The following is a 25,412-nucleotide window of genomic DNA, read 5'->3' as shown; positions in this document are numbered from 1 at the left end:
GCATTTAGAGAAAGAGTTTAAGAAATAGGTACTGCTTTGGGAATTCCATTCATCAGACATTGTGCTTGAATTAAAATGTGGTGGGAGCACAGGATATTAACTGATTATTTTTACTACTGCCTTCCTTACTATTGGCTGGAAAAAGAAATGAGCCCAACTTCTTTTTCCTGCTGTTGTGAAGCCAGATCTCCATGTCTCAGGTAATATGGGATGTCTCCTCCCTGCCTGATTTATCACCTGTAACTCACCCTACAAACATCAGGGTGTTGAGGGAGTCAAAAACAGGCCTTTGGCACAAGTCAGGCATAAAATAACCTCCAGCAAAATTCCTTCTCCTATCCTGAATTCAGTTTTCCATGGGTTAGGCTCCATGTTTCTGGGAGTTAGATGATTCTCCTCAGTGCCAGACAGTTGGAAAAACTTGAGACAAGTTTTTCTTTACAACAGAGCCAAACCATGCAGGATCAGCTTCAGTTCTCCTGTGATAGGAGAGGAACTGAGATGAGAGGGAGTCAGAACAATCAGAAATATCCTGAAACATGAAAATAATCATATCGCAAGTTGGAAGGGACTCACAAGGATCATCCAGTCCAACTCCTGGCCCTGCCCAGACACCCCAACTATCCCACCTTGTGCATCCCTGACAGTGTTGTCCAAACTCTCCTGGAGCTCTGGCAGCCTTTGGAACATCACCATTCCCTGGGGAGCCTGGGCACCTTCTGGGGCAAAAACCTAAAATCAACTCAGGGCTTTCTGAAAATTTCCAGGATGCCTTTTCCCACTTACAGCATTCTGTCTGTTTTGTTCTCTGTGCCTGAATTTTTCATCCATTTCCAGAGGAGTGCAGCAGCAATTCCCACATCTCCTCCTGCTCTCCTACCACACCCATTGTCAGGCTCCTGGAATCTGTGCCAGCAAAGTCAGGATCTCCCTGCTGCTCCTTGTCCCACCTAAATGTGATGCTTGCCTTGGTGCTGGAGGGCTCTTCTCTCATTGAGTTTCTTTGTTCACCTTTAAGGAGTCATTGGGAAAAACAGGTATCCAGCAGAGATGAAATTCTGGATAATCTGGTGCCTTTGTGCCTTCTCCATTTGCCTTCCCAGTGGATTAGAGTCTACAATAAAATATTCTCTCTTTCAGTGGGAATGACACACAAATCCATGCATTTTTACTAAGTGGATATAATAAAATTTCAGAGTATTTTGTCTTTTGGCTCGTGAAGCAGAGATGCTGCTTTTGCTGGGCATAATTGGGTAGGGTTTCACAAGAATTATTTTCCTGGTATGCCAGCTGAGTTCTATTTTGACCCAATTTTCAGCTTATAAACCTACAGGTGTCAACAATAATTGATGATTCACAGTTGTAAAGAAAGTATTTTAGTAAGAGGAGTTTTCAGTATTGAAGCACTTCAACACATTAAAAAAAGAACAAAAGGAATATATATCTGATTAAAAATACCCATTACAAAAAGCAAAACAATAAAAGAAATCTTTGGGCACTTTGCAAAGCTGCATAGAAATGCAACTTGGCTGAAACATCTGCAGTATCACATCATCTGCTCTGCAGGAGTCTTGTGGAAGGCAATTAATTGTTAATTAGCAATGTGCCAGCAGACAGCTCAGGAAAGGATTGTTTGCTGAGTTAGTCCAAGTTGTCACATGTAATTTATGTGGCAGAGCAGTTGCAGTGGCTCAGTGTCTGTGGGACTGTGCTGGGCTGTTTAGAGAACTTCACACACACCAGTTCAACTCCTGTGTCAGTGCTCAGTGCTGACAGTGCTGAAATGGAAATACTCAGTAGCCAAGGGGGTGTTTGACAAGAGCTAATTAATATTTTCCAGGCAATTACTTTGCTTTACTGACATGCAGCTTCAGCCAAAAAGACTTCAATAAAGGAAATGTTCTGAAAATATGGGATCTCTTTTTAAATTTTGAAGCAATTTATTGCTGTTCCACTCTAGTTCAAAAATGAAATGAGATTGAATTGAAATTTTAGGGGGTAATATATATTTCTTATTATTTTACATTGGGGAGAAAAATTATCTTGATTCTGGGTTGACCTGTGCTTTGGAGCTCTTTTCCTATTTCACATCTGGCACAGAATCAAACCACTCCCTCCTTCCCACCCATGATTGTGTTTCTAATGGTAACTTGCTTTTGATTTTAATGTCTTTTAAAGCAACACTTGGCAGAGTGTGCAGTGTTGCTGCCATCCCTCACTGAATCTGAATATTGCACAGGTTCCCCTGTTGGGAAGGCAGAGAATCAGAGAGGGAAAGGTGAGAAAGCTCAAGGATGAGAAAGCTCAGGGGCTGAGATGGAGACAATTTAACAGGTAAAGCAAAGCTGCACATGCAGACAAAGCCAAAGAAAGAATGAATTCCCTATTTCCCATCAGCAGGTGGATGTTCAGCCATTTCCAGGAGGGCATGGGATATTTGGGAAGAAAAACGCCATCACTCAAATCATCATCCTCTCTGCCTCTTGACCCTATTTTCTACTGCTGAGCCTGACACCTCATAGTATGGAATGATCATCTATAAACTGGAATTTAATTTTTTAAATTACTGTGCTATAGACTCAGCCTACAGGCAACTTGTTTTTTGTGAAATTCCAGGAAAGCTTCTGTAATCTGAATTATATTCTGACATTATTCACTGAATGCTTTTAATAATAGAAAATATTTTAATATAGTTGAAAATATATCCAGAGGAGCTGAGCGCAAACTCTCTTTAGAGTTCATTCCTTTTCCAGGCTGGAGCAGCTCCCAGTAATTATGAGTTAGGCATACTGATTACATCTATATCTGTATGAAGACTGCAAATTCAGCTTCTAATCTGGAAGAATGATTGACAGTTTTGGTGTTATACATCAAGTTCTCCTCAGGTCTCTTTGGTATTTATTTTATTTGTCCCATTAAAACATTCCAAATGTGTCTTCTCATTTAGTGCTGTCATTTATTTACTATTTTCTACAGTTGGGAGTTGTGAATAACCCAGGATTGGAGGTTCTCTCCAGGTGTTGTCTGTGCATAAAACTCAAGTTTAAGAAACTCAGGGTACCATTACCCATTAGCAGAAGGGTGTGTCCCTAAAGCACAGTGGGAATGGACAAGTTAACTCAAGGAAACTCCAATTTGTGCCACCTTTTCCAGGAGATCAGCATAAGTCTGCAGCAGAAATCCCCTACTGTGGAATATTCTTACCCACTCCTGTCTAGAGCAGGGTGTGAAAGATAAAATGCAGGTTACAAAATGCAGGTCTCAGACTGACAGGAGGGGACAAGGGGTGGGCAACAACAATAGATGGAAAAGTGATTTTTGCAGCTCTCCTCAACCCAAAACTCAGCCTCTCACCCATTGTGAGGCAATAAATTGGATGGAGAGATATCTACAATGATAAGGGCTAAGCCTTTCTAAATAGAAGCCAAACAATCAGGTGTTGCTTTACTTAAAGTTATCTGCAACAAAGAAATATTTTTTTCCCATTACAGAAAACTGATTAGGCACAAATCAGCCTATTTTTGATTGAAGTTAGTCTCTAATAGAACAGCTAAATATATTGGTCTTGTTCACAAAGGGCTTTGTGATTTTAGGCTTTTGATCCAAAATATTGTCGGATTGTTATCACTGCTGAAATTCTGATTGTATTTCTTTGCCTTTGTGTAACTATTTACCCACAAAGAGTCCAACTTTATGAAATCTTTATTGAAAGCTTGTGCAGATTTTGCTTATAACAAATCCAAACTGAAGGTTTTAAATCTGGAGAGGATTGTTGTTCCCTCTCCCCCCTCCCTTGCTCCCAGTTATATTGTCAGAGGATTTTGTATTGCAGAAACAACACAGGAATTCAAAGTCACAAATTTGGAAATTAAAAACTGGGGCTTGGCTCATTTCTTCTCCTTATTGTATCACATGACTTCAGTTGACACTAATTTTGGCAGCCTGGCAGAATCCTGGGGATATGTAGATTTTTCTTGGAGGTTGTTTTCCCAAGTTACTCTAGGTATGAATGACTTCCCTTGATTAATTTTAGTTTATAAATCTAAATAAATGTAGCCTTGGAACATTTGGTACTTCACAGCATCATTCTGTGGTGAGCAGAAACATCTGATTTCCACCCCCACCCCTGTACTTTCTGCACAGAGTTGTAAAGGATTCCTTGGGAGTGTGGACATAAAGCTGAATAAAACAGAACTTGAATTGCTTTTTAGGGCACATCATTTTAATGTGGGGCCTAAAAGGTATGGCCAGGAAACCTGTGCAGGGTCTCCCAACAGGCTGAGAGGAACAGGCAGGAATTCCTGATGAGGAGCACCAGAGACACACAACCTGCTCTAAATTTTGTCATTTTTGTTGCAGACACTGGGAAGCGTTCACAAGGATTAGCAGCCAGCATAAACACTTAAATTTGTAGGAGACTGAATGGGAATTGGTGCAGGAACACAGCAGTGAGTAAAACACTTGACACCAGGAATTAGTCATTTCAAATACTGAATAAATCAGCAAATAAACACCTTCAGCATCTGCCTGCAGACTGTCCCTTGCAGCAGGCCCTTCAATGTGGGACCATCAATCTGCTTGATGAAGGCTGGTCTCTCCTCTGTATTGAATCATCCAATGTTTACTGTCCCTCAGCTTCCTTCCATTTTTAGAATTACTCCCAGGAATAAAATGAGAATTCACTGTCAGCTTTGATGCTCAAGTGTATCCTGTTGAGCCTGCTAGGCCTGGCTGGGAGGCAGAAAAACAGGGTCTGTTTTGATCCCTGCTGAAAACAAGATGAAGAAGGAGGTAAAAATAAACCAACAAAAAAGCCCTCCAAGTGGAGTTTAGTTTGTGCAAAGTCAGCTTGGGAAAAATTTATCTATTCCATCCTCAATTAATAAAAACCAGCTGCATTAAAAACAAAAACCACAAATGCACCACCCAAATTCAAACATAGCTCTGGTAATATCTGTGGTGAGGATGCTTTTAAAAAAATAAAATATAAGAATTTTGCATTTTTTTTCAGTTTTACCACTGGCAGATTTCCTTTCCCAAGATAGGTTTGACTGGAACTGTAAATGCTGGCATCAAGAAGAAAAGAGAGAGGCTCATCCTGCACATGTTAGGTGCAAGGGTTGGTGTGACAGAGAGTTGACAGGGTGAGGCCCCAGCACCCACTGTTGTGACAGGCATCACTGAAATGCAAAATCCTGAGAACTTTAACCATGTGTAATGTACAAGCAGGGTACAAAGTCAGCTCAAGTTAATTTAAAATCCATCCATGGGCATCTTTCCATTGTCTTCCATGAGCACTGCCAACAGGTGGCCAGTGGGGAAAGTCCTTAGAGCAGGAGGGTGGGAGGGAGAGGATTCACATGAAGAAGATCTGACTGTCTCTGGGACATTTCCAGCAGAGAATCCTGGATTTAGGAGCCTGTGAGCTCCAAAGTGCATCCTCTGGAGCTGCAGAGCAAAATCTTGCTGATCATAACTGCAGCAGAGTGTGGAGCTGAGGGAAGGTTTGAAGCAAGAGCCTGGTTTGGGTGCTGTCATTTGCCAAGGAGAAGCTGCAGACATGAAGAAAGAAGAGGTATTTATTTGGGGTTTGGAAACTTAGGGTGAAAATGACTGACCTATAAAAAAATTTAAAAGGACAGGGTTAGATGGAAAAAAATCCCTATTTGAAATATTTGATTCAACCTGAAACAAAACCATTTGTAATATTTTTTTTCCTTATTCTGGGCTCTTTGACAGCCTGGATTTGAAGCCAAGCCCCAGCTAGCAATGCCCACATGGGCTGCTTCTGCATTTCCCTGCTGTAACTCGAAAGCGCCCACATTGTTTCCACACTTCCCAAATGTTCCCCCTCCATTTATTTTTTCATCCCGTCTGTCCCCCGGCTCCCCTCGCCCTTTCCAGCTGAAGTTTGTGTCATCTGTTCCCAGCGGGTTCCTGTTTTTAACATGTGGGGGACTGCACCAGCTGGCAAGGGACACCCAAAGGGGAAGGGGACACCCAAAGGGGATGGGGACACCAAAACGGGCGTGGGACACACAGGAGGGCGTGGGGATACCCAAACGGGCGTGGGGACACTCAAACGGGGATAGGGACAACCAAACGGGAGTGGGGACACCCAAACGGGAGTGGGAACGCCCAAACGGGGATGGGGACGCACAAACGGGGCGTGGGGACACCAAACGGAGATGGGGACACGCAAATGGGCATGGGGACACCCAGGAGGGCATGGGGACACTCAGCCGGGGTTGGGGACCCCCAGCCCTGCCCGGGATCCCCAGGGCAATGCGGGCAGACCCTGCCCGGGATCCCCCGGGACCCGCTGGGCAATGCGGACACAGCCGTGCCCGGGATCCCCCGGGACCCGCCGGGCAATGCGGACACAGCCGTGCCCGGGATCCCCCGGGACCCGCTGGGCAATGCGGACAGACCCTGCCCGGGATCCCCCGGGACCCCTCGGGCAATGCGGGCAGACCCTGCCCGGATGGCCCGGAGCCGCGGAGCAATGCGGAGCGGCGCTGCCAGCCCGCCGGGCTCGGCCCTGCCCGCGGGGCGGGGAGCGCAGCCCGGGGATGCTCCGTGCTGATGCTCGGTGGCGATGCTGGGTGGAGGAGGAGGAGGAGGAGGAGGAGGAGGAAGAAGAGGAGGAGGGGGGAGCCGGCGGGACAGCCTGAGGTGGGCGGAGGGGGGAGGCGGGTGTTAAACCATCGCTGCGGGGAGGGCTGAGCATTTGCAAATTCCGGCTGCAGAGCGCGGGCAGCATCCTGCACACCCCCCGGCGGGCCGGCAGCAGCGGCAGGGCAGGACGAGGCTCCCCGGCTGCCGGGACCCCCAGCGCCTCCTCCCCGGCGCCCCGGAGCCGCGGATCCGCCCGCAGGCAGCGCCCAGCGCAGCCCGGCCCCGTCCCCGCGCAGGCACGGGCACAGCCTGGGTGAGTAATCCCGGAGCTGCTCCGGGCAGGCCACGGCCGTCCCGGCCCCAGCGCAGCCAGCGCAGCCCCAGCGCTCAGTGCGCGCCTGGAGGTGCAGCGCATCCCTGCCCTCTGGTAGGTCAGCCAGGCTGGGATGCTTGCCTGGGGAGGGATTTTTGAAAGGCTTCCCTCTCTGCTGGGAACTTACCTGTCTCCACTTGGAACAGCCTCTTCTCTTGCTCTCTTTCCCCCACACCTCTCTTTTCCCCTGCTTTACAACTTTTCCAGCCTTGTCGAGTTTCTCACCCGCAGATTTCCACAGGTAACAAAAAGCCAATGCCACCCTGGGAGATTTCAGTCGTTGGAGATCAGTACCAGCAAGTGTCTTAACTCACCTGTGTGTTTTTCTTTTGTTCTCCACTAGGCTGAAAAGTCATGACAGCTGAAAAGACTATTCCTATAATTAATGGCAAGCCAGAAGATGCTTTGGACCCAGAAGCCTCAAGTACCAACCTCGTCCACAGCAACGATAAGAAAGTTCATGAAAGAGGTCACTGGAACAATAAGGTTGAATTTGTGCTTTCTGTGGCAGGAGAGATTATTGGGCTGGGAAACGTCTGGAGGTTCCCATATCTTTGCTACAAGAATGGAGGAGGTAAGATGGCATCACGTGTGGATTTCCATGGGAATTGAACACGGGAATGAAACAGTTAAGAATGCCTTGCAGTGATTTATTGCACTAGTAAGAGATACGTGGTCAGGATTTCAGTGCATGGGCAGACAGGGAAGCATTAAACATCTGACAACTAAGAAAAATCGTTGTGTTTCTCTTTCCTTCTCTCCAAACACTGTGTGGTTTATTTTTACAAGTTTCTGTTGCCTGAGTTCATGGATATATTTTTTCAGTAGCATTTTTCATGCAGCCAGTGTTCTGTTATAGTAGCACACGCTGTCTTCTGCATGTGAATACACACCCAGGAATACATAACCAAGTTTGTCTGACACAGAAAAGGAGGCAGCACTCTATTTGTCACAACAGTGTGCTTTGGAGAGGATGGATACTTTTTTTCCTAATAGTGCCACAAAGACTAAATTTGTTTTCTTTGTCACATGAAATTTTTTATACCTCAATGTTCTTTTTTTCCCCCTCAGTACTTCCCCAGTTCCTACAGCAAGATAGGGAAAGATGTAAAACTGCAGGTTACTCAAAGAAGAGAACAAGCCCTAATAAATATAAAATATAATTGTTATTTGAGAGAGAAAAGAGCAGACTCAACTTCTACGGGAGTACAACACATGGCATGTGTTGGTTCTAGCCAACTATAAACTGTGTAAGATAAATGACAGTTGAGAATAAGCACATCAGCTGTGACTTGGGCAGCAATTAAGAAAGAAAAGTAAATTACAAACTCAGTTTAGAATTCTGTGGACTGGGTTCAACATTCTCCCCACTTAAGGCCTGAGTCAGTGGCAGTGTAAACACAGAGGCTGGAAGAAAAATAGGATGTCCAGGGCTGTGATAAGCACTGATCTGCTTTTTGATGGGTTTGTTTGCTGTGCCAAATTTCCATTCCTTGTCCCTCCTTATCTGAACTCAGGGGTGGTTTCTTAGCCCGTTTCGTGTGCTGTTTCTACAAGACAAATCCTGCTGTGCAAGTTGTGTTTATCATTGGAAATTCCTTTGTTTACATCTCTGCATTTTGGCCAAACTTAGGTAACAAGAGTTCAGCTCTGTAGAGAATGCTGCTACCAAACCCTGAATATTAAATGCCCTATACCATACACACAACCCTTTCTTGTTGATGGTCAGAGTGTTCCCAGAGAACTTTTGGCAGAGGAAATGGCAGGAATGTATTTTTGGTGTGTAATTTTTTGATCCCTACAGCCACCTTTAGGTGCCCATTTGTAGGTGTGCACCAGCTTGTCAAAAGGTGATGCTAGCATTCCTAAGGCTGTAACACGAGGTCAAAATAATTTCAATCATTGTTTTGGGTGATTTGCTGAAAAAGTAATTACCTAAATATCATATTTAATCATGCCTGTATTCTTTAAGAGTAGAATAAGTGGGTGTGATTTAACTGGCCATGTCCTGGCACCATGGGACATTTGCCATTGACCAGTTTTAGTCAATGAAGGCTCAGTCTACGACCTGTGGCTTTGTAAACCCCTGCTGGAATTAGACCAGTGTTTGTTTTTAGTGCTTAAATCTGATGCATCCAACCCCTTGGTGTATGCTAGGGGAAGACAGTGGGAAATATCTGAGCTAGTTGTGAAATAAATTGCTTTTTACAGAACAAATCTAGAAACTGTAGTTTGGAACTTGTGGGGTGTGACCACTCTGGCACCTACTCCAAGTCATAACAGGGAGTGTAGGAATAACATCCATAATTTTAGGTTGTGGATGTTCAGCTTTTGAGGAAAAATTAATTTCTTTGTGTGTTTAGAATTAGGTATTTCTTGGAATATGATCTTTTTGCAAGGAAATCCTGATGTTTTCCAATGCTCCTAATATATGCAGTTGGAGCAGTGTTTGAAAAACAGTCCAAGCTGATACTTTGGATTTCCACAGGTTGCCATGTTAAACTCACTATGATTGTGTATATGAGAGGGCCAAGAAAATTTGGTACTGGCCAGTAAGTTGTCCAGAGAAGCCATGCAAGTATTCCATTCTTTATGGAATCCCTGTGAATTGCTGGAGAGGCACCTGGGGTTCATCCCTAGGGAAATTTCCTGGCTGGGTGAAGAGACTCCTGGTGATGAGATGAAAGAAGTGCCAGTCAGAGCAGGTGGATGTAGTTGTCTCAACTTTCTAACCAAGGTGACAGGAGCACACAGCTATTGCAGGGTGTGGATGTGCCTGTTTGGGTTTGGCTGTGGTTTGTACCTGTGCTGGACTTTACTGACAGCATCCAACAAAAATGTTGATGCTTTGTTATGTTCCTAGAATTTCACATCAATATTTCTGGCTGTTAAGGCCAAGCCCTGCATTGCTGTCCTTGTAGGTAGTTCTGAAGTTTGTTTGCTCATTGCCTTTTCACAATCCTTATCATCAGGCTCAGATAAATAACATGAGAAGGATTTCTCAGATTTAATATCTTCCTCACCCCTGAAAAAAGCAAGGAAGGTGGTGCAGACTGACGTGGTGCTGAGCTGAGCATGGCTGGGATCTTTCCTGTGCTTGAGAGACTCCTGAGCTGATTTTATGCTGAGGGACTTTGATCTGCTCTGTTTTAGTCCTTGGCCCTGGCTTACAGGTTAATTTTGGATATTTGTGGCAGGAGTAAACCCTTCCTGCACTGCACTGTTGACTCCCAGCTGATCCTTCCTTTTCTGGGAAAGCCCTCCCTGTGCTGCTGAGGAGCCCTGCTCATTCTGACCAACACAATATTCTCCTGCAGGTGCTTTCCTCATCCCCTACGTGGTGTTTTTCATTTGCTGTGGAATACCAGTATTTTTCTTGGAGACGGCCTTGGGACAGTTTACAAGTGAAGGAGGCATCACATGCTGGAGGAAAGTTTGCCCTCTCTTTGAAGGTAACACTTCTGTGTTCTACTGTGAGAAAAAATTCCATTCAAAGTAAAATGGAATAAATTGTATCAAAATTGAAGTTAAGATGTTCTTACAAGCAAGCATTTGTTTTTCAATTAAATGCAGCCTGAAAAGCAGAAGTTTAGTATCTCACTTTCTCTTTTGCTCCTCCAGGCATTGGCTATGCTACCCAAGTTATAGAGGCACACCTAAATGTATATTACATCATCATTTTAGCATGGGCTATCTTCTATTTGTTCAACTGCTTTACTACAGAGCTTCCCTGGGCTTCCTGTGGCCATGAATGGAATACAGGTATGACCCCAGCAGAGATTGTCACTATAAAATTCCTCCCAAGTGATTGATTCATACACTGCAATGTCCTGAACAAAGCTGCTGGTGCAGCAAAGTCTGTGGAGATGGGCCAATCTCATCCCACCACAGCAAGAGAAAGGAAACCTGGGGTGAAACTGCCTTGGACCTTTTTGGGTTAGGTCACTGTAAAGCATTTACTCCTCTAGAATAGAATGTCAGCAGAAAAAGGCTTTGGATTTGTTAATTCTGTAAGATCTTCTGGCTAAATCCCCAGACTCTCATTTGCAATCATATCTATTCTCTGTGAACACAGTGAGTGAATTCTGCAGCAGAGAATGACCTGATGACAGGTTGCAATCTTGCTCTTTCACTCTAATGAAATCAGGGGGAGTTTGAATGGAGAGAGAAAAATATTAAATGTGGATCTTTTAGATTTGCTCTTTTAAATGCCAGATGTTGAGGGATAATGTTCATCAAGCTACTTCTGGAAATTTAGTCTCATAAATAATCCTTGCTGCATGTAAAGTAGCCTCCTGCATGAAGGATGAGGTGTGTATTCACAGGGTTTGTGGGGTAGGGCTCTGCATCTGTCCTCTCATTGATATTTATATCTGCAATTCTCTGCTTATTGAGTCTGTAGGTCCCAAACATAAATGGGGAGGATCTCATCCCAGTGCCTTTGCCCCCACATTCCTGAAGTTTTAGCATTTATCCCATATATACAGTCCAATTTCAAATCAACTACCCATTATGTTGTCTTTTACAGTTTTCACTAACTGGCCATTTATTGTGTTCTTTAAGCACACCTAAAGCTGCCTGAAATCTTACTTTCAGTCAGGGAGGTGATTTTGGGCCCAGTGGATGTGGAAGGCTTTGATATCACCTCTGGCAGCCCTGCAAAGGAACTTGGCCAGGATTATCACTGCTCCACAATGCTGAGCTGCTGTGGCCTTTGTGCTAGAGATAACAATAATCATAATAATAATCATCATCATGAGCCAGGGGAAATATCCACTTGCCCTAGCAGGAAAAAGTGGGAGTTTGTGGCTGGCCATGTTCCATAAGCTGTTTGTAGCCATAAGCCATGGAACCAGCAGCTGCACGTTGTAATTCCCAACCTATTCCTCAGTTTCTCAACGTTTCTTTCTTCTGCCTCAGGTGATTTTTTGGCCCTGTGCCTTTGGGAAGTGTTGCAGGAGATTCCTCATGGATGTTTTATCATAACCTGAAGTAGCAGCTGTGGCATTTGGTACACCCAGAAACCCTTTAACCCCACCCAAAAAAATGGTGTAGGATGGGGGCTTTCCAAGCTGCACAAACTGGGATATGGACAAGAATTGTACTTGCATGTCAACATAGCAATCTTTTTTTTTGTTGTTGCTGTTCTTTTCTAGAAAACTGTGTGGAATTTCAAAAACTTAACATGAGCAACTGCAGTCAAGTCTCTTTACAGAATGCCACTTCTCCAGTGATGGAATTCTGGGAGTAAGTGCACAAAAATTTTATTCACTACCTTGCAGTGATTCAATCCTTTACACCCCATAACCCTATAGCACTTAGGGATGTCAGTTCAGCTGGAAATTTTCATATCCAGCCACAGTCAGGACGAGAGTTTTTAACTCTTTTTTTTTAGGGATACAAGGGAAGGAATTCCATATCCTGAAAGGACATAGAACAAAGTGTGCCACTTGCTCGGGAGCTTGGCTCCTGCTGCTGGAGGAAAGAGCCTCCAACCCATACTAATGAGGAGGCAAAGGTGAAAGAAAGAAGATGATTTACAATATTCCTTTTTTTCCTTCCTTTTTTTTTTTTTTTTTCTTTCTTTTCCACCCAAATGTTTCTTCCCTTAGGAGTTTGAGAGCTGTGTCTTCATCCTTGTTTCAGCTAACTAATACTCTGGCTTCTGGATCTCATTATTTTTTAAAGGACTGTGTAAGTGTTAGTTATTCAGCCAGAATAACAGGAGAGTTTAACTCCCTCCTGTCCCACTGACTCTGATTTCTAGCTAGACTAAGGGAAGGAAATCAGATGTTTGCAAAAGATGATCTGCTTTTGTGGTGACATCTTTTTTCTGACTATAAATATTTGATCAGGGCAGTGTAGCCTCCCATTTGTTCCTTGCAGGGTTTAGTCTGTGCTAAGCCAATCAGAGAAATGGAATGTTACTTTGAATTCTGAGTGATTTCACAGTTCAAAGCCTGTTACACAATTCTGGGTTGCTACAATTTCTTGAGGATCCATTAATTTTATTTTTAAGACAGAGCCTTATTCTGAGCTTGTTTTGTGTTCAGGATAGAAACAACTACACTTTAAAGAACCAGGAATGAAAACTCCTTGAAGGGAGAACTCTACAATGACATAATTTCCTTGAATCTTAGGACATCATGCTATTGTCAGCCTGAATCTCTTTTTCCTGCTACATCAGTAAACTCAGACTTTATGAGTTTTTTCAGCAAATAATACTGTTTTATTTAAAAATAAAATACTCCCCCCTTCAACTAAACTAAACCTGAACAATACAAGAGATATTTGCATTTTCTGGGTAAAACTGAAATTTTCTTTTCTGTTAGAGTTTTCAATAATCTGAACACATTGCATCTTAAATCAAAATCTCTGCTCCAATGCTTCAGAATAAACAGAGTTTCTCAGGTGGCATCCTATAATGTTACAATTTCATTTTATTTTAGCAAAAATCTCTTATGGTGCTTTGGGATAATGAGAATCAAGACTTAGTAGAATAAATGAACAATATATTTTCTCGAGTATTAATCAATTTACCCACTGCATTATATGATTTTTCAACAATATTCCCAACTCAGTTACCACTGATGGTAACTCCAGTTATCCAGGGAAGTAGGAAATGTTGAGCTCAATTCTGTGGAGGGCACAAAGTTTTATTCTCTCATATTTCTATGGTTTTGTGGGTTTTGTGTTAGTGCTCATCTCTGGATTGCCTGAATTCCTGTGTTGGTGTTATTTTGAAGCACATACAAATCCATTTTAAACACATCCCTTCTCAGAAATCTCTGAAAGTGAAGTTAAACAAGATTCTGTAGCTCAATTTGCAATCAAGTGGGTTCAAAACCCTTCAATTTTGGGGCATATTTCCCTACCTGATTTTGACTAAATCAGGAATAAATTATAAAACTAGAAGGGATAATCAGATTTAGCCTTTTGTCTATCTCCTTTTACAGTCTTGTCTATAAAAAGTTGAAAATATACATTCCAAACCTTTTAAAATCACAAACATTAAAAAAAGTAAATTAAATAATCTGTTATTTATTTGAAAGATCTTTATTGTGTCACAGACAAAATTTTTGTAATGCTAACAGTTTGCTGGCCAAAATAACTAAAGATATTAAACTTATCTGCTTTCTCTTTCCAAGCAAAACTGGAGTTGCATAGTTTTGCACACAGAAAATAAATGTGCTCTCTTCCTGCTAAGGAAGGTGTTTGTCTTGTTTGAGATTTAAGTAGTTAAGACATTGCATGGCTTCAAAATTAAAAAAAAAAACAACATGAAAAACTAGTTTCAAAGTGGAAGAATGAGCCTTATTAAAAATCAAGATTGATTTTTGCCTTGAAATAACTCATTGAAATTAAAAAATTGGGGTTTTGTGGGATTTTTTCTTTTTTTGTCTGATGAGTTAATCTGTGGATTAGAGTGGTAATTATTGTGCACAGCAATCCTGTTTGCTTTCTGTGAGCGAGCTCGTTCACATGTCAAACTCAATCCTGCATTTGTAAAGTGTCAGGCTGAGGCTGCAGCTCCCCTTTCACAACCACATCCCATTGCCACAGCTTTTACTCCACTCACAGTATCTTCTGGTGGTTTTAATCAAGCCCAGCCTAACAAGGAGAGACTCAGTAACTCCCCAGGGCTTTGCAGCTGCTCAGTGCCCAGTGCTCCCAGTCTGAGAGCTCCTCATGCTGGAGAGGCTCAGCTGGCTGTGCTTCATTTCACACAGGATTTATATTCCCTGCGTGCCACTGAGGCTGGGAGCAGTGAGGACAGGTGGGATTTGGGTTTAAGTGTGTAAGTGAATACACCAGGCCCAAAACATCTTTATTTCTGGCTTTGGGAAGGAATTATTTCTCTTTTACCTGTTGCTGCTGAGTCTTTTCCACTGTAAGGCTCAGCCCTTATTTACTCATGACTCGAAGTAAATCCAAACCCTCAGCTGGATTGAGGATTCCAAACCAAAACTCCATCCTTTCTGCTGAAATATTTGTAACTTTTGCTGCTTCTGCAGCCTTGACAGCTCCAGAAGCTGTGGCTGAAGCCAGGCAGGGACTGACCCCTGAGCAGAGGTGCCAGAGGATGTCTGGCAGTGCCATGAACTTTTCCAGCTGCCCTTCCTCAGGTGTGCTCAGAGGATGCTGTTCCCTTGCCCCCTTAGCAGGAACATGACTTCTGATAATTCATCCTTCTCTCCCTGCTTTGACCACACAGAAGCTGAAAGTTTAATTTTTGTCTTGCATGGATTTTCTTTGTTAAAACAAACAAACCAAACAAAAAAGGATTCGGAGACAAATCCTGCAGCAAGTCCTAGGTGTGTTTTTCCTTCTGGTGCACTCCAAAGAACCTCATCAACCTTCAAAACTTTAAATATTTTTGTGAGATTGTAATTGATAATCACTTCTCTGTAGCTACACAGTGAAAATGGGCTCATCCTGCTGGAGGTGCAGCAAAATCTGGCAGTTTGGACACTCTTTTCTTCTTTTCCTGCTTAGAAATATCTATCCCTGTTAGTGTTTTAAGGCTTCATTTGAGTGAGCAGACAGCACTGACAATTGATCAAAATTAAGGGATTAAAGGATTTTTGCTCAAAAAAGCCTTGCAAGTCACAGCCTTGAAAAGTTCCATATTCTGTGTGTACAGTCTCTAAGGGAAGCAGCTAAACTGGCAAAAATTCACTTTTTATTCTTCAAACTCTCTGTTGCTGTGCTCCAAAGAACAGACAAGAGCCTGAATTTCCACATTTCCCTTCATATTAGTGCCAGCATCCAGAGACTTGACCTCTTTTCTCCCATTTATGGCCTTTCCATACCCCAATTGTATAGTTTGTTTAAGGATTTTCTAAGAAAAAGTAATAATCAGTTTTGAGGCACGGCACGTAATTTTTAATGTCCAAACTTCCAATAGTTCATAGTGGAAGCTGCTAATTACTGATAAATTAGAGCAGGACATGGAAAAGAGCTGTGGCTGTAGGTGAGGGTGTATTTGCAGCTTGGGAAACAGGGGAGATGCTCTGCTCCATCATTTTCCTGCTTTCCTAGGAGAGGGATTTGCCTGGCAGGTGTGGGGGATGCAGCATTGTCTGGGTTCTCCTCTGGCTGCTCTGTCTGTCACCAGCAGCAGGAATTGGAGCTTTCCAATGCCTGGGAAGGAGCTGGACAGAAAGAGGAGCCTCAATAGTTTTTTATTGGCTGTGTAGCAACAGCTTGGTGCTGTTAAAGGAGGTCTGGTTGTTGGCCTGTCCTTCTCTGGAGGGGGTGACACATCCTCAGCTTTTCCAAGTAAAGCCTAGTGAGGGAAAAAAACCATTGGTTTTGTCTGGGCAGAAAGAAAAGGGGCTGCTCTCAGCAAAAAGGAAAAGGCACAAACCCTTGCCTTGCAAAGTCAAAAAGGAGGTTTTTTCCTGTTTCATTCAGGCTACAAATGAGTGCAGGAGTCACATTGTGATTAATCCCCAGCACAGGGAGAAGTCAGGGGTGAGCTGAGCCTGGTCCTGCAGTGCCCAGGGGATCCAGCACCAGCCCCTTGTGGGGTCTTGTAGGACACCAAAGTGTGCCAGACCCTCCTCTTGCTGCCCAGCTCATAAGGGGCCATGTGAAAATTGCTTTTTGTTTGCAGCCTTGTGAGCTCTCCCTCAGGATCACTGATTTTACCTGACTTCAGCTGAAAAACCCAATTGGGATTGTGTCCAAATGCTGCCAGATTTTCCTGTATTGAGGGCTGGACCCTAAACCTGGTATAAGAACTTCCACAGTTTTTGATTTTTACATTTCCTGTCCAAATGCTGCCAGATTTTCCTGTATTGAGGGCTAGACCCTAAGCCAGGTAGAAGAAACTTCCACAGTTTTTGATTTTTCCATTTCCTGTTGTACATAACACTTCCTCAATGGATAGTGGAAGAAATGACCTTCAAGTTTGCAAATTCTCCTGCCTTTATACTGTTGTGGGATTTTGGAGCATTTGGTTGACTTCTGTGTTAAAATACAGTCAAGTTTTGGCTTGCAGTGGTGTCAAAAGCAGAAATTAAATTTTTGTAGCAAAGTTCATACATGATCTATTTAAAATATCCCTTAATTGCACAATTGTTAAAGTTCTAGAAATGTTATTATTGTTGCTAATGGTAGGTAAAATGCACAGAAACTGACAGGTGCTTAAAAACTATGATCTTTAGAAGCTGCTGGCTTAGATATCCAATTTTGCTGAAAAATGGTGAATCTTTTTTATTTGTAGCAAGAAGAGCATTTTCATTATTCCAGTTAATGTAGGAATGTTGGTTTACAGACTTGCACATCTACATGTGCACTTTTTGCTGTTGTGGGAGAAGAATTAGAGAAGCACATTTTGCTTGAAGGGGTGAAATTAATATAAAGTGAAAGGTCTACAATAGCAAAACTCAGTTGGGTCATGATGGGCTTGGCCAAATCAGCCAGGAGCAGCACGAGCCAAAATAAGCAGGAGTGGCTTTTTTCTGCCTTTGCCAGGGGTTCATTGGTTTCTCATAACCTGTTGGTTTGCTGGGTTTGTTTTATGGGGGTTTTTAATTTTTTTTTTTTTTTTTTTTTTTTTCAGTCTACGTACAAACCCCCTCCATTGAAAGGCCTCCCTTCAGCTATATTTTATTTTATGCAATTATAAAACCAGCTCATCCCCTTTTTCCTGAGTTGCTAGGTACAGCCTCCTACAAATATCTACACAAACTTTTAAATCTTCTAGAAAACTGAGAGTAGGAAGTGTTTACACAAGCTTTAAAATCATCTAGAAAACTGAAAGTAAGAAGTATCTACACAAACTTTTAAATCTAGAAAAATGAAAGTAGAAAGTGTCTACACAAATTTCTAAATGTAGAAAAATGAAAATAGGGACTGTCTACACAAACCTTTAAATCATTGAGAAAACTGAAAGTAAGAAGTGTCTACACAAACTTTTAAACCTGGAAAATGAAAGTAAGAAGTGTCTACACAAACTTTTAAATCTAGAAAACTGAGAGTGGGAAGTGTCCACACAAATTTTTAAATCCAGAAAAATGAAAGTAGGAAGTGTCTACACAAACTTTTAAATATAGAAAAATTAAAGTAGGAAGTGTCTACACAAACTTTGAAATCCAGAAAAATGAGACCAAGAAGTATCCACACAAACTTTTAAATCTAGAAAAGTGAAAGTAGGATACTTTTGGTGCCATTTGCTGCCTGAAGCCAATGATTCCCCTCCCCATGGGATAAGCTGAAATGTCCCGTCCATGTTGGACATTTTCCCACCCCAGGAATTATTTTATTTACTGGTTGACCACAGGAAAGAGATGTGCAAGACTGGATGTGCCAACAAATCACATGGAGCTCTTCCAAGGAATATTTTTTCATTCCTCTGCAATCCCTTAAATATCCAAGTAAATAAGAAACTTTTATTTCCAACTGTCCAGGAATGTGTCCATTGAATTTATTTCCTGTCTTGGAATTGGGAGTGTGAAGGATTTTGGTGAGAGGGATTTTAGAGATGCACAAGCCACTGAAAACATCACTTAACAGGAATCACATTCCTCTGTTTTTTGGCTCTCTCAGCATGGATACTGGGTAAAAGACAGATTTCCATACAATTTATCAAGCCTCTGTCTATTTTTTGGCACTTGAAAAAATATCATCATAAGAAAAATCAAATATTTAGACACTTTTTAAGAGAGTATTTCCAAATATGGCTTTGTAGATTCAGGGTGTTAGCAGAAAGGGTGGTTGCTTGGGATTTTAAATTGAATTAAATGCTCAAAGGAGAGGTGTTTTTACTGTGCAAAAATTATAGGGAGCACAGGCTGGAAGAACAAAACAACCATACTTTGTAAAAAAACCAAAAATCATTGTTTTGCACTATATTCTTATATGGCTTTGTTGTGTTAGGAGCACTTCCTGGGGAAAGTCATTAAATATTGCACTGGAATTCCTGGAAAGGCTTCAGAACATCCATCAGTGCAAACCTTGGAACAGCAGTAGGGGCACTGCTGTCCTCTGGGCACAAAGGAAATATCTCCCCCAAATCCCTTCAACAGCTCTTCTTTAATTATTTCATATCTCATGTCCACAGGTTTTAGTTGATAAATGAAAAAAAATTAGTAGAATGAATCTGGATTTAAATAATAATTCTGTAATTTGCAAGTGCTACAGCAGAGGGATGTTTTATGAAGACACAAGAGCTGCAAACATGGACAAAGCACTGACACCTCCCCAAATAATTCCTGTCCATTTGCAGCTTTCTTTTTTTTTCCCTTCTGGGCTGTAAGTTACTCTTTACTCCTTGTCCCCCTGCCCCTTTTCATGTCTTAGGGGATTTTTTGTGACTAGAGTTTAGTCCAAGGCCAGTGAGATAAGAAATCTGTAGACAGAGGAATTTTTTTCAATTTTTAAAATGTTTTTGCCAGTCAGGTACTGCTTTTCTTTTGGCCTGTTCTGTGAGGAAGAGATAAGAGCTTATCACCATTCATTACATGAATTTGTAGCCAAAAACTCACTGTTGAAGGTCTGTTTTAGAAGATCATGCAGTAGTTCTCAATATTTTGTGCTCAATAGTTCTTATTTGATGAACAGCTAATTAATAGTGAAAAGCTGAGTGTAACTGTGCAGGTTTTTTAAAAGGCTCCACACAAATTCTGAGAGGCATCAGCTTGACTTCATTTCTTCTGGGTGCTTTCAGTTCACAGCTGGTGCTGTGTGCTGAGCTAATTTATACCACTCAAGGTGGATAAAAAGGGAGATTTTTGTTGCTGGATGACTTCTTCAGAGAGAAGAGGGGAAATTACAAAAAAAACCCATGAAGGAGTCATTGGATGTATTGAGAAAAGAGACTGTAGAGCAGAGGTGAGTGGAACAGCACAAAAAAGTGATTTAACAGGATTAAACCCTTGGGGTTGGTTAAGGAGAAGTTGCCATGACTTCAGTGAAAGAGGGGTAAGGAAAATAGGTCAGGGATGGGATGTTCTGTGTGAGAGATACAGACACACCATGTTGAAAAAAAAAATTTAAAAATAATAAAATTTACACTTGCAGTCAAATAACCTGTACTGACCTTAATGAGACACAGGAAATGTGTAATTCTTTTCATTTTTTGAAAGCTGTACAGAAATTTCAGCTGAAAATCTGCAGAGGAAAGCCTAATTTCTCCTTTTAATTGGATGTGCATAGAAATGGGTAAGGAATGGAACAACATTGAGGCCTAGGAAGAATTTAAGGAGAAGGAACTAGGCTGGATAACAGCAAATGTGGCTCAGCCAGGAATGATTTGTTCTCTTATGTGTAATTCACACAGGGTCTGCTGGAAGAGGTAAATATTTCAGAGAAATGTAGCTGAGGGATTCTTGCTAATGTGACCAGTGGGAATTGTCTGTCTGCTGCTTTGAGAAACAAGCCAAGTCTAGAATTAGGTGGATTTCCAGAAATGAAGTCTTACACTTGAAAGGATTTCCAATAAATTTCTCTCCATCTGTAACCCATGGATTATCTTCTAAAAGCTGAATTTCTTCTTTCTACCCTTGAGCACTGATGGCTGGGGAGCACACGTGGCTACCCAGCAATATCTATCAATGACCATCTTTAGCTCTTTCAGACACCTGTGAGTCTATTTCCTTTTTAGAGTTTCCAAGAAACCTCCAAAAGAGAGGTTTGAACACTACACAGAGCCTGTAGCTCTTGTTCTGGATATTCCAGAAAAGCCAAAGTGTCAGTTCATGCTGACCAGCAGGGAGAGTTTGGCATCCAGACTCTCTCTCTTGAATTAAAACACTTTTAGTGACTAAATCTGCAAAAAATTCACTGGGATTAGTTTAACTTTGCAGTTGTAGCCGTGCTTGTTCTGGAGGTGTTTCAGTGATTACCACACTGCTGCCCTGGGAAAACACCTGGCACAACCAGCCCGTGTTTAGTTTCCCAAATATCAGACTCTAGAAAAAAAAGAATAATTTCCTTTCCCTTCCCTTTCCCTTCCCTTTCCCTTCCCTTTCCCTTCCCTTTCCCTTCCCTTTCCCTTCCCTTTCCCTTCCCTTTCCCTTCCCTTTCCCTTCCCTTTCCCTTCCCTTTCCCTTCCCTTTCCCTTCCCTTTCCCTTCCCTTTCCCTTCCCTTTCTCTTCCCTGATTTCTAAGACAATATCACATAAGTAGATAAGGCAGCAAAGAATATCTCAAATCTTTAATATCTTGTGTTCTATGGTTCTTTTTAAAACAACTTGTTCCTTCTCAGCTGTTTCATTTCCACCTTGGAGTTATGCAGTCTGGGTGCATGGATCTGCCTCTCCCAAATTAGACAGCAATTAGCTCAGATTAGACAGCCAAAGGGAAATGTTTCACCCTCCTGACAGGTATTTTGGCATGGGAAAGCTCCTGGTACTTCAAGCATCCACAGAGGATTCTGGTGCATGGAATTGGAATCCTACAATTTTCAAGAATTCAGTAATATCTGCTCGAGTTTCTGAGTCAGAAACTGGGTATTTGCACAGCATACCTGAATGCATTTGGGTATGAAATATTCAAACCAACAAATTTTCACAGAAATAAATGAGTGTTAATTGCATAAATTGCAATGAGAGAAATAAAAATGTGAATTATGGAAATGTCTTTAGATAGAAACTTGAATTCACTTTCTCACAGAAATAGAGGATAATTAAAATATCTCAAAATTTTTCTCCTAAACTGATGGGGAATCTGAGCAGCACTGGCCCTCAGGTGTGTTATGTTTTTTAAAGAGGAGCTCAGTGATGAGGTTCAAAGGTAAATATGGGCTTGGTTTGATAAAAGCAGGGATAAAAGTGCACAAAATATAAAATAAGAAAGGGGCACTGCTCAGTGCCATGTTTTTTTTTGTGCCTTCAGCCCCTCAGAATGCTCTGAGGGCAGAGTCTGGCCCAGGGTAAAGGGGAATTTTGGCCCCTGAGTTCCTGGCTGGACACATCCCCATGGACAAGGCACCTCAAGAGGCTCCTCTGTTTGGGTGCTGTTTGTTTTGGGTTTTTTAAGCCAAGTGTCATGGAAACAGCTCCAAATCAAAGTGGGAACATGAAGGGACCTTCCTCAAATAGATTGGAGCTGTTCTTCAGCTTCCTGAATCATGAAATAATGCAAGAAGCTCCCCAGGACATTCCTTTCAACAGTCTGTTGGCATCTGTTAATCCTCTTTATATTCAAGAGCCTGGTCCAGCTCCTCAAACTTTACCAAAGACACTCTTTCCCAGGAAAATCCAGTGTTCCCATAGCCAGTAAATAGTGTGTAAGCTTTCAGAATGTTTGTTTTCAAATCTGGGTGGAAAGGCTGCTTTTCAATTATCTCATAACATTTCCCTCTCCAGCAATTCCAGCAGAGGGGCCCTTCTTCCTCTCCATGCACTGAGCACCAAAATGGAACAAATTAATCCCATTTTCTGTAGGTATCTAATACTTGTCAAAATCACTGCCCAGTGGGATTTTACCTGTGTGAATTTTGTGTAAATTTTGCACATGCAGTGATGTGAGTGGAGAGGAGCACAAGGTCCTTGTAGGAGGTCTAATTCCTTCCTGTGTTCATTATTTTATGTGTACTGAAAACATGCTGAAATTTATATGTTCCTGATAACAATTTTTATTTTCTTTCTAATCCACTTTTATATTTAGATTTGAGTGAGATTTAAGTCAGGCTTACAGTCTTTGTTACTCTAAGTAGAATTAATCTACACTGGAGTAATTTTGTCATGGTTTTGCTCAGCCCAACTGCACAGACCCTTGTGACCAAAGCTCAGCATTTCTGACAGCCTCCCTTTGGAGATGTGCCCTATTATTCCACCCAAATTTATCTTTTATTCATTAGATTCCTAGAACTTCTGCCACTTTTATTCTGTGGTATTTACAGGAAGAAATGTAGCAATCTTCACTAACACTTAGCCAATTTAAATGTGTGTGATCAGAGGTAATGAAACCTTCAAGCACAGTGTGAGACACCACAAATTCAACCTGGTTTGGGTCTAATATTCTACTTATAGGCAAGATATGCTGTGGAGAATTAATACTTTGCTACTACTGAATTAAAACCTTGCCCTGGTTTGGATTAATCTTTGATTCCAAACTCTCTCCCCAGGGCAGTGGAGTTTGTTTCTCTCAATATTCTCAAATGCCACCAGTCCCTTGGATTCTCTCCCAAGCTCTGGGTGTGTTCAAGGGGCTGAAGTGCTGAGTATTTTTATAGAACAAAACAACACCCCCTCAAACTGCCACAGCAGCAAAACAAGCCCAGTACCTACAATGAACACTTTCAAACTCTCATCAATTTCTGTTTTCAGTGACATCCAACACTAATGAATGATTTGTGTCTTCAGTGCAGGACAAATCTTTCTCACAGTGAAGTTGTTGCCAGCAAATTCTGTTTAAACTGGCTTGTACCAAGCAGGGATTTGATGTTCTGGAATAATTCAAATGGTTACCTGCAGTTGTACTGCCAACTACAGTGGTCTCCCAAGTTCTTGGGCTTTTATCTATTAAGGAATGTTGTTGATAATCACTTCTTCAAATAAAGAAGGAAGTGGCAGCAGTGAATTGCAGTGAGAAAGAGTCAAGACATTCCTGTATTTCTCAAGAAATATCTGCTATATCTCATTTGATTTAAGGGGCTTTTAAAGATGCTCAGCGTTAACAAGTCTTGATGTACAGGATAAAATTATAAATTTCTTTTCACCCAAGAGTGATGCAAAGCAGCTGAGCTATAGATTCACTGTAGAACTCTTGTTCAAATGTTTGCTCCTTCAGACCAGAGAGGAGCACGCTCAGGGCTGGTTTTGCTGCTTGTTTCTGTGTGCTGTGCATGAAGAGTTGAGGAGAACAAGGCAGTGCAGGGCTCCTGCAGGTAAGGGAGGAGGAGGAGGGCCTGGAGGTAGCAAGAGGATATTTTTTGTTGTTTTCAGTGCTTTATTTGATGGAAGCTGTGGTGCTGAGGAGCAGAGCTATGATCTGACATTTCCCTTCTCAGACACTGGGGACAATCATGTATTTTCAAAATACTTCCCCTTTCACTGTTCTTTCAGTGGAATAATAACAGAATAGGGGTAGATAGGACTGAACTGAGTCTTTGTGAGAAGAATTCCATATTTTGATTGCTCTCTGCTATCAAACTCCCATCAGATGGTGCCAGCAGCAGAATTGAGGTGTGGTTGTAGGGAGAGCTCCAGGGATTTCCCTGCTGGCCCCTGGGCAGGACTGTGCCCTCCTTGCACCCATTCTTTGCATATATTTTATGTTCTAGTTTAATTGTCACTTCTGGGCTTGTTGCTGCTCCCTTTCTGAGGGAAACACCAACCCTTTGTTCTGCTGGAACAAAGGAAAGCCAAAGCGATTCACAGCACTTCAGGGTAATTAAATCCTCATTATGGTGCTGACAGTTCCCACGTGTCTGTTTTCAGTAGGAGCCGCAGGGATAATTAATTGTGGCGAGCCCATTAATTTACCATTTGCTTTGTATGACACTTGACAAAGGTATCCGTGAATTCTGGGTGGGTAAAGGTGTCTCTGCTCCTTGGGACTTCCCAGAACATCCAGAAAACTCTGAGCTCTGACTTTCTGCCCCCAGGAATTGGCTGCTTTTAAAAATCTTCATCTGGAGCCTTCATTAAAATCGATGTTCTTTCTCAAGGCATCTTTTGGTGTGTGAAATATTTCAGTCATGAGTGAGAGGAAGAACATTTATTTATGAAGTTGTTTTGTGGATAGAAACAGTGTAGGGATTGATGTGACCTGCACACTCATTTTGGAAAATTTGGAAAATGAGAAACCTCACGTTTAGGTTCACATGTACATAAATAAATCCAAATAGCCATGAAAACCCCCCTTTGATTAAAACATAACGATTTTTTTTCATTATTATTTTACAGTGAAAATGCAGCAAAATGAAAAAGGTCTCCATTTCACTATTATTGTGACCCAAACATAAATATTTTGTGTTAGTTTTCATCTTAAAAATGTACTATTTTAAAAGACCTTTTAATGTATATTACCCTATATTATTTATTCATTTAAAAATCATATTAGGCCACTTTTTCTCCTAGTTCTCTTATAATTAATTCCTCTTCTGGGTGATCTTTGAATTCAAAGATTTAATTTGGGTTTTGAATGAGAATTCAAAGGAGGGTGGACTTTATCCTAGCTAAATTTCCACATTCATCTGTCAAGCAGCTTAGAAGAACTTGAATTTAAACGATGTATTTCATCACCTCTCTGTGTAATTATGTCTCAGTGATGTTGTTTGCAGGTATCAATTATGTCCTTCCTCTTCTTGATTAAAATAACCCTTCATTAAAAAAACCCTTCATCTCTTCATTTGGGAGCATTTTGATGAACTTCAGGCACTTTGCAGGTCTTGGCTCACCGAGGGTGCTCCATGCTGGATCACTACCAAATCAGCTGCTGGTAGATTTGAGGAATAAAGATTTGA

The 25,412-nt window shown here is 41.8% G+C and overlaps 1 protein-coding gene across 4 annotated transcripts in view; it reads left to right on the top strand.

Annotated features, from left to right (window-relative positions):
• The first annotated feature begins 5,554 nt into the window (after positions 1-5,554).
• The window catches only part of SLC6A11 (solute carrier family 6 member 11), an 87,791-nt gene continuing 67,933 nt past the window's right edge, over positions 5,555-25,412 (top strand). The window contains exons 1-5 of one of the 4 annotated variants that reach the window (XM_079316782.1): positions 5,555-5,575; positions 7,335-7,565; positions 10,309-10,443; positions 10,613-10,753; positions 12,148-12,238. In XM_079316782.1, coding sequence (XP_079172908.1) covers positions 7,346-7,565; positions 10,309-10,443; positions 10,613-10,753; positions 12,148-12,238 — 587 coding nt within the window. In that variant the 5' untranslated portion in view covers positions 5,555-5,575; positions 7,335-7,345. Of the gene's footprint in view, positions 5,576-6,504; positions 7,046-7,334; positions 7,566-10,308; positions 10,444-10,612; positions 10,754-12,147; positions 12,239-25,412 lie in introns of those variants that run through there. The other 3 variants (XM_079316779.1, XM_079316780.1, XM_079316781.1) reach the window with 3 other exon arrangements.

The sequence above is a fragment of the Erithacus rubecula genome, assembly GCF_903797595.1.
Source record: "Erithacus rubecula genome assembly, chromosome: 13".
NCBI classification, from domain to species: domain Eukaryota; kingdom Metazoa; phylum Chordata; class Aves; order Passeriformes; family Muscicapidae; genus Erithacus; species Erithacus rubecula.
Note: the sequence above shows the minus strand (reverse complement) of the source record. Positions and strands in the feature narration are given on the sequence as shown.